At 33.4% G+C, this 9,677-nt stretch overlaps 2 protein-coding genes across 2 annotated transcripts; both read left to right on the top strand.

The window, feature by feature from the left end:
* Positions 1 to 216: 216 nt before the first annotated feature.
* LOC130968594 (probable 26S proteasome non-ATPase regulatory subunit 3) lies at positions 217 to 4,134 on the top strand. Its single transcript, XM_057893944.1, has 8 exons — positions 217 to 431; positions 541 to 731; positions 1,358 to 1,495; positions 1,576 to 1,712; positions 1,803 to 1,857; positions 1,939 to 2,049; positions 2,244 to 2,483; positions 3,438 to 4,134. The coding sequence occupies exons 1-8, from the start codon at positions 353 to 355 to the stop codon at positions 3,942 to 3,944; spliced, it is 1,458 nt and encodes a 485-aa protein (XP_057749927.1). The 5' UTR covers positions 217 to 352; the 3' UTR covers positions 3,945 to 4,134.
* A 2,173-nt stretch (positions 4,135 to 6,307) lies between these two features.
* On the top strand, positions 6,308 to 7,446 carry LOC130968595 (expansin-A11-like). The gene is made up of 3 exons (XM_057893946.1): positions 6,308 to 6,443; positions 6,527 to 6,848; positions 7,137 to 7,446. The coding sequence occupies exons 1-3, from the start codon at positions 6,308 to 6,310 to the stop codon at positions 7,444 to 7,446; spliced, it is 768 nt and encodes a 255-aa protein (XP_057749929.1).
* The last annotated feature ends 2,231 nt before the right edge of the window (positions 7,447 to 9,677 follow it).

The raw sequence follows: 9,677 nt of genomic DNA, 5'->3' as shown, positions 1-9,677 counted from the left end.
TTTGTGGAAAAAAAAGAAAGAGATAATATTTTAGGCTGTAGGTACGTTGATACATTAGCCAGGACCAAATATTAATCGGGCTTTTATACGTGACGGTTCAGACGATTATTTCAGTCTGACAAAAAACTAAAACGATTACTTCGGCCCAAAACTAGAATTTGGCCCATCTTATGCGGCACGAAACGATGCGTTTGGGAAAGACTTTGGAAGAAACAAGTGCCAGATGTGGACACACTTCTTCTGCTTTAGTCTCGTTGCTTGTTCCTTCCTTTTCCTGCACCGTGTTAGGGTTTGGATCAGAATCTCTCGTTTCTTGCCTTGATTTCAAAGTTAGAAGTAGATTCCATAAAAGATGACTCAAGATCTTGAGATGAAGGATCGTTCAACGCCTTCCAACTCTGTCTCCTCAGCTGTTCCATCTACTTTGCAGCGTAAGATTTTTACTCTCACTACTCCTGTTGCGATTTCGCATATTTGGAATTATGATTCCTACTTTATCCTTGTGATTTTGGATTTTTGGAACTCGATTCGAACTCGCAGATTTGAAAGAGATAGCGTCTCTTATTGAGACCGGTTCGTACTCGAAGGAAGTTCGCAGAATTGCTCGTGCTGTTCGCCTTACAATCGCATTGAGGCGCAAATTGACAGCTTCCGTTATATCGTCTTTTCTCGATTATGTCCTCACTACCGGTTCTGAGGCTCACGCCAAATTATCTGCCTATATTCCCAAGGTAAGATTTGCTTACCTACATATCTTAGATTTAGGGATACCTCACTATTTAAAGGGATTTAGATGTAGATTTTTCCTCCTGCTAGGTGTTCATCTGAATTTTTCTTTTAAGTGGATGAGCATGGATAATTGTATTTTCGCCAAATTATGAGTTGCATGGATAATTTTGGCTCCTGGAAATTTGTACTACTAGTGGATGAAATAGCATGAAAATCTATTCCCCGCTTCTTAAACTATGTGTCATTACTAAATTGAATGAGTGAGTAATCTGCAAGATAAATAGCTTGAGTTCAATACAGGTCATTAGGTCATACTACTTTGGTCCTCATTATACTAAAATGCTTCTGTTGACTTAGGAACATTGTTCTATTATTGATTGTGATTGACGAAGTGAAACATTCTTTTAATTAAAATGTCTAAGATGGGTGTTCACCCTGACTAATTACGCAAGTGTGGAAATTTCCCATGGTTGCTTTTGTACATTGATAATGAATGAAGAGGCTGGGAACAGGATGTCGGTCAATAAGGACTATTTTTTTCACCCGTGTGTGTGTGTGTGTGTTATTTTCTTCCTATGCTCATATTTGTTGCAGTGGTTTAATTATAGTCTTGACACTGATTGTATAGGATGAGGATCATGAGATGGAAGTGGATGCTGCTACGTCTGCAATTCAAACGCCAGCTAAACATTTGTTGCCGGAGATAGAAATATATTGTTACCTGCTTGTACTACTTTTTCTGATTGATCAGAAAAGGTACAATGAGGTTGGTGCCCATCTTGCCCTTTTTTTTTGTTTGCTCCCTCCCATCCCTGCTAATGTTGCTTTGATTTTTTGCCCCCTTAGGCCAAAGCTTGTTCGTCTGCAAGCATTGTTTTGTTGAAGAATCTGAACAGAAGAACTGTTGATGTTATTGCATCAAGACTGTACTTCTATTATTCTTACAGCTATGAGCTTACAGGAGATCTTGCTGAAATTCGGGGGTGAGTTAGATGCTTATCTATGTAGTGTATTTATTGAGGAGGTTTACGGCTTAATTTATTTTACACGAATTTTGGAATACTTGTTTTCAGAAACCTTCTGGCTTTGCACCGTATTGCTACTCTGCGCCATGATGAGCTGGGTCAGGTTTGTTTCAAGCTTACCTGGTTCTTAATGCATAAGCCACAAGGGCACACAATCTTGTACTAACACAGTGATGCACTGCAGGAAACACTTCTAAATCTGTTGCTTCGTAACTACCTTCACTACAATCTGTACGATCAGGCCGAGAAGCTGAGGTCCAAGGCTCCACGATTTGAAGCACATTCAAACCAGCAGGTATTGTAATTTTTTATTGTGTGTTGAATAGTGATTTGGTTTGGGGGGAGATATGGCTTCTGTGGCCATTGTGTTGAACTTTAATGATTCTTAGTTTTAGTGTTTTAGCTGTCCCAATTTGTTGGTGTTGTTGTCAGTCTGTATTCTAGTTCATTTTCCTTCACTTATCCATGTTTGTGGTATTTCCCTTTCAGTTCTGCCGTTATCTCTTCTACCTAGGAAAGATTCGTACAATTCAGTTGGAGTATACTGATGCAAAAGAGTCTCTCCTCCAAGCTGCCCGAAAAGCTCCAGTTGCAGCACGTGGTTTTCGAATTCAATGTAACAAGTGGGCTGTGATAGTGCGTTTACTGTTGGGAGAAATACCTGAGCGAACTGTGTTTATGCAGAGAGGGATGGAGAAAGCTTTGAGGCCTTACTTTGAACTTACAAATGTAAGTTCACTTTATCCTGCAAAGTTGGCTGTATTGTTATCTCTCTAAACTAGTTATGATATCATGTTATGTGAACTTGACTAGACTGATTAGATATGTCAGACTGTGACCTCAGAACAGATCTGCAATATTGGGGAAATTGAGATATCCTTAACTCCTTTTCTTTTTTCAATATAAACTCCTAATCTCCTCTCTTCTCTTCCTTCCTTCCATGCATAATTAACTGGAAGTTGAAATTCATGTGCTGGCTCACCTTTTAGTCTGTCTTCACCTATTTTTGGTTCTGATTTTATTTTTCGTCTCCAACACAGACCTGTTTCTATTACTCAATTTCACCATTTGGTGTCTTTTTCTTTTTCCTTGTCATTGTTTCTTTTCTTTGCATAAGTCATTTCGTGCTTTGATTCAATTTACCTGTTATTGCAACATCAATCATTCCATACATTTCTGGTAAAACCATATTTTAAAAAATTGCGTGGAAGAAGCTTCATAAAAAAATTATTTACTGAAGGTTCGATAGATGTTAATTGTTTCTATACTTTGAGGTAATCAGTACCACTCTGGCCATTGATCATCTCTAATCTTTAAATATTTGTTTTCAGAAAGTCCTGTTATTGGGTATTTTAATTTTGTACTGAAGGAAATAGCCCACTGTAAATCTCACTTGCAAAACAGATATCTGAATTACTAATCATCACTTCATCGTTACCAAACAGAATTCCATGTATTTGATAGTATTCTTTTTGTTTGTGTGTATGTAGTTCCAGTTCCCCAATGCTTTATTGGAAGGATATTTCATGAATAGCTGAACACATAATCAGTGTTGTCATTTGATTGCGGGATTCCCCTTGTCATACCAATCTAGTTATAGCTATATTCTTTCGTGGTTCTTAGTAATACTATTTGCTGCAGTACATCTTTGTGGTTGTGTTGGCTAATGCTGTGGAATTTCAGGCTGTCCGGATTGGTGACTTGGAGCTGTTTAGGAATATTGCAGACAAGTTTGCTACCACCTTTAGTACCGACAGAACGCATAATTTGATAGTTCGTCTGCGGCATAATGTCATCAGGACTGGTTTACGCAACATCAGCATCTCCTATTCCCGCATCTCACTAGCTGATGTTGCTAAGAAATTGAGGTTGAACTCAGCAAATCCCGTTGCTGATGCTGAGAGCATTGTCTCAAAGGCTATCCGCGATGGGGCGATTGATGCTACGTTGGATCATGCAAATGGGTGGATGGTTTCTAAAGAAACTGGGGATATCTACTCGACAAATGAGCCTCAACTGGCTTTTAATTCTCGGATTGCCTTCTGTCTTAATATGCACAATGAAGCTGTTCGAGCCCTTCGATTTCCTCCAAACACGCACAAGGAAAGTGCTGAAAAGAGGAGAGAGAGACAACAGCAAGAACAAGAATTAGCTAAGCATATTGCGGAGGAAGATGATGATGAATTCTGATATCCATTGTCCCGTTAAACTTATCCAGCTGCAGTCAGGATCTCTTTATTTTCAATCTTCTCATATTTTTCGTTCTAAGAACTTCCATTGCCATTTTATTTTGAAAAGAATGATTTATTCAATTGCTAAGTGGAAGATATCTGGAAATCTTTTAACAAATTGAAATCGTTACTATGCTTTTCATCCTTGATGACGACTGTGGTTTTTAGTAGTATTGTTTGGAGATGTATGCCTTAAGTTATGAAAGAGAAAAATCAACTATTTAGTATTATCATATTGATTTTATCCAAAATGTTAATCCTTTGAAGGTTTTTGACGGTTTGTTGAACTATATAATGTGATAATCTCTCTCGACGGTTTAGTTCAGTTTCTCATCCACAAAGCTCAAGAAACCCGTTTTCTGTCGTCGTGGTCGCGGGCACACTGGTTTTATCGAGACTCTGGAAGCTTGATAAGTCTGAAGCGAAATATACTCTGCTCGAGTACACATTTTTTTATTACAAGATAATACTCGATCTAGTTTCTCAACTTGCGAAGAAGTTGTTTTTATTTAGTTTTTAAATTTTAAAAATGTATGCACAAATGTTAATAGAACTGTTTATTAAAATTTGTTCTCTCAAAATAAATGATAAGTCGGTTGTTTTTAGATTAGTTGAGCATCAAAAACAAAGTTATATTATTTTACAGATTTTAGTATGATATTTGATTGTTTATTGCAGTGTTTTTTTAATATTTGTGTGTTAAAAATAATTTCAATAATTAATGTAAAATATTTATAAAATTTAAGAACTAAATAAAGACTATTAAAATTTTAATAATTAAATTAAAACTCTGAATACAAATTTAGAGACTAAAATGACTAGTATATTAAATAACATCGTTGCAGTGGATAACTACTTTCTTCTTTTCCCTTTTTTTCATGGCAACCAAAATAATGACTTTCTCGAAAAGAGCAATTGCTTGCTTTTTTATAGCCACAGACTGTTAGGAAATAGAAACTTTCAGGTCGGTTTGCTTGACGGATCTGGCTTATCGCTGAATAGCATCGTTAGATTAGATCAGGTAGATGTCATTTTCATAACTTTATAATATTCATTTGAATTAAATGAGACAAACGGGCGTCCAACAATCAATTAGGAATTACGTGACTCCGTACTCCCAAAATTCTAGGTGGCCTACTGGATATTATATTATATAAAAAATATTTGGAGTTATAGTTTGAAAATCATTAGTTATAATTTGTTCTTTTTATTTATTAGTTTCTGTTAAATATATAATATTAGGACTAAATTTTTTATATATAAATAATTTTAATGTAAAATATGAAAATATTTAATATTTTAGTACTTTATAGTTTATACTGTTATAATAATAGTATAAATTATCATTAATATTTTGTAACAAATATTATTTTAATTTTATAAAGGTCTATAATAATATATAACACATAGTCTAAATTATTTTAAAAATATTCACTCTTAATAATTTAATATAAAAAAGTTTTAATATTAAATGTAATAAATAGATAATTATAAATATTAAAATTTAATTTTGATGTACTATTAATATAAAGTAATTTTATACTTATATTCAATTATGTAATATCATATTAATAAAAATAATTACCTTTCACATAACTAATTTAGATTAGTTGAGTGGTTAACTCACTCGTCGGCTTAAACAAATGTTCAATGTTTCGAAATTAAACTCTAAATATTATAGATATAAAATTATAAAGGTTAAGTTACATAAAATAATTAATTTATTATTTCTCTAGTATTAATGGGGAGTTTCTTGCAATAGCTAACTAAAAATGACACCCCCAATAGGAAGCATTTTTCAATGTGACCGTGGGTGAATTGGCTCCAATGCATAGACTGTTGCGTCTCTCTTGTGTCCAGAAATAGCTACAGGCCAATTAATAAAAAATAAGGCGATGGAGCAAAATTGGGAAAGATAGACAGAGAGAAGACACGACCAAATGGGGTTGTGGGTTTCTGATAAGTTCACGCCTCCTGTGGGGCGAGGCATGTGGGTGTGAAGGGTAAGTGTAAGAGAACAGAACGTGGGAATTATTGAATGCATGACGCTCAGAACTCTTCAGATTTGCACATATCAATCTAGTACAAACAATTAACAAATAATAATTTTAATCATTTATTTGATTGCTCTCTTGTTGCAGCGCTCACATGGGCCTTCGTTGCCTTAGCGAGTCTACTTTTGTTCCCTTATAAGATTACCTCTGTGCTTGGAAAGGACTAACGAATGTAAAGAGAAATTGAGTAACCGCAATCACATTTCTTTTTTCTTGCTCTAGCTCAACTACATCTCATTGTGTCTTGAGCATTCAGTAGAGCAAGACAATGGCTAAATCCATGCTTGTTTTTGCTACCTTCCTCTCATTTTGTTTTACTACTAATACTTGCGCCTTCTCACCTTCTGCATGGACCAGCGGCCATGCCACTTTTTATGGAGGCAGCGATGCCTCAGGCACAATGGGTAAGCCACACTGCTTAAGGATGAAAAATTAAGAATAAATGATTACAAATGTTAAATATATTGCGTGTTTTATGTGGGTGCAGGAGGTGCTTGTGGATATGGGAACCTGTATTCAGCAGGGTATGGTACTAGAACTGCAGCATTAAGTACTGCTCTGTTCAATGATGGAGCTTCGTGTGGTGAGTGCTACAAAATTATATGTGATTTTCGAGCAGACCCTAGATGGTGTGTCAAAGGAACATCCGTCACCATAACAGCTACCAACTTCTGCCCTCCTAACTTTGCCCTTCCCAACAACAATGGAGGCTGGTGTAACCCACCGCTCAAGCATTTTGACATGGCTCAACCTGCATGGGAAAAAATTGGCATTTATAGAGGAGGGATAGTTCCCGTTCTGTTCCAAAGGTCTGAACATGTTCTGTCTTTGACTCTTTTCTATATCTTCTTAGGTTATCTTTGTTAAGCATCTTAAGATAAAGCAACCATTGACATTAAAATCAGAAAATGAGTTAAACTAAACATGTATATAAATACATGATCGCTGATTTGGTGACTGATTTTTAATATACACATGGCATTTTTAAAGATCAAGATATAAGTAAAAAAACAGGATAGAAAATAAATTTTTTTTTTGTGGGAAAATCAGATATGTCAATACCAAATCACATGAGCGCTTTCATTATTGTTTTGCAGGGTTCCATGCAAGAAGAAGCATGGAGGGGTAAGGTTCACTGTGAATGGAAGAGACTACTTTGAGCTTGTGTTGATAAGCAATGTGGCAGGAGCTGGATCCATCAAAGCTGCGTCGATTAAAGGATCAAAAACTGGATGGATGACTATGTCAAGAAATTGGGGAGCTAATTGGCAATCCAACGCGTATTTGAATGGCCAATCTTTGTCCTTCAGGGTCACAACCACCGACGGCGAAACCAGACTCTTCCAAGATGTGGTTCCACCAAACTGGTCATTTGGACAGAGTTTCTCTAGCAGTGTCCAGTTCTGAAACGCTTTGTTTAGTGATTTTGGAATTTCTCATGAATGGCAGAGGCGTGGTTTTAATTTTATAGGAGCAGCCCGCCAAACCCATGAACTGTTCTTGAAGGTCTTAATGAAGAGGCTTATATATGAAGTCATACGATTTACGTGCTTTGTTATCAATAAGAAAGAGTGATATGTCAGCTTAGGAGCATAGAACAAATATGCATTTTACATAGTTTATATCATACTCTAGATTGTTGTCCTATTGATATGCATACTGTTATTAGATTCTTAGTGTTTGTATCTGTATTGTGGGGGAATTAGGTGAAATTCTATGCTTTTGTTAATTTGATTTTGAGTTAACTTCTTGTGTTTTGCCTGCTAAATACGCTATACATCATGCTCTTTTAGCTGAGGTTCATAATGGGTCAGGAATCTGAAAGATTTTAGTCTGATTAAAGCACACGGGTTAATAAAGAAAATGGAGAGTTAGCGCATTAGCTTTTCAGCAAGCTCGCTCCATTCTTTCTTGTGTAACACTTATATTGCTGCACATGTTTAAGTGCTGAGGGGAACTGAAACGTATTTATCATTTATCAACTTCAGATCACTACAAAATTATGAAGACACGAAATCAAAAAGCATAAAACGAAAATAATAAAAGAAAATTTAAAATTTAAAATTTAAATTAATTTTTGGTGTAATTAAATAAAAAATATTCAAAAAATTAATTATATCAATTAAATAAAAAAAATGGTTTATGTGTTTTTATAAATAAAAATATTATTAAATATATATTTTTATTTATTATTTGTGATTTTTTGATACATAATATTTGTGAATTCAGATATGTCTTATCTAATACTAAAAAGTAAAAACCAATTATATTAACATAAATTAGTATAGATAAATGAGAAGATCTGTATTTTTTAATCATCTTTTTTACATTCGATATTCACTAAAAAATAGAAATAAAACTTGCTTACTTAAAAAGATTGTCCATTTTATGCTTCTACAATATCCGAAAAATTAGTCTCCGGCCTGATGGACATCATATTGCAAACAAAAACAAAAAAAAACATTATGGCTTGAGAGGCTTTCTCACCATTTTTCATTTCACAACCAATTACTTTACATCCCTTCATCTTTCTTCTCACAGTTTTCCATGTACAGGGCCTGTATGCACATACTCTTTGATTAGTCATCCCGTCATCCTAGCATTTGATGCTATAATTCCATTCCCCCACGTGGCTACGTGTCTTCTTTGGTAGTTCTATATTTTTTAGTTTAGAATAATTACTCAAATCAGTTTTTAAAAATTTTAAAATTGAATATTTTAATTTTTATAAATTAATTTTTAAAATTTTATTCCAATAAATAAATTAATTTCTAATTCATTTTTTATAGAATAATTATCTAAATAAAATAAAATAGACATTGTAAAAATTAATATATAAATTAATCTCTATTTTTTTTATTAGACATAATAATTTTCTATCTAAAAATAAAATAAAATAAAATAATTATTATTATTAGTTACACAATAATATTGTACTATATTTTTTGAATAAAAATAATAATAAATTTATTTATTAAATTCTTTTATATATATATATAGTCACTCAATAATAATAATAATAATAATAATAATAATAATAATAATAAATAATAATAATAATTATTATTATTATTAGAGATTATTTTACAAGAAATTCAAGGTTAAAATTATTTGATATTTTGTATATAATATAATCAAAAGATGTTCTATGTAAAAAAAATATATATTTGTATTAAAAAATATGTATTAAAAGAAAAGATTATATATATATATATATATATATATATATAGTCACTCAACAACAATAACAACAACAACAACAACAACAACAACAACAACAACAACAACAACAATAATAATAATAATAATAAAATTATTAGAGATTATTTTAAAAAAATTCAAGGTTAAAAAAGGTGAATGCTATCCTAATCCTATCGTCTTTAAAGTAACATGTAAGTTACCATTTCTGATGTGTCATATTCTAATTGGGTGTTTATTTTAACATGAGTTACATATGAGAGTTAATAATATCTTTGGAAGACGGTGACGGCCTGACAGAGGAAGAAAATGAAACACCCAATAAGACGGCACAACGACGACGACAAAGGAGTGGAGAGGAGTAAATGCAATTAGAGATAGTTGGAGTACCTTTTCTGGAAAAATGATTTGGGAAGAGAAAACAAGACACCCAATGAGAC

Source organism: Arachis stenosperma, chromosome 3 (assembly GCF_014773155.1).
Source record: "Arachis stenosperma cultivar V10309 chromosome 3, arast.V10309.gnm1.PFL2, whole genome shotgun sequence".
In the NCBI taxonomy this organism is placed as follows: Eukaryota; Viridiplantae; Streptophyta; class Magnoliopsida; order Fabales; family Fabaceae; genus Arachis; species Arachis stenosperma.
Note: the sequence above shows the minus strand (reverse complement) of the source record. Positions and strands in the feature narration are given on the sequence as shown.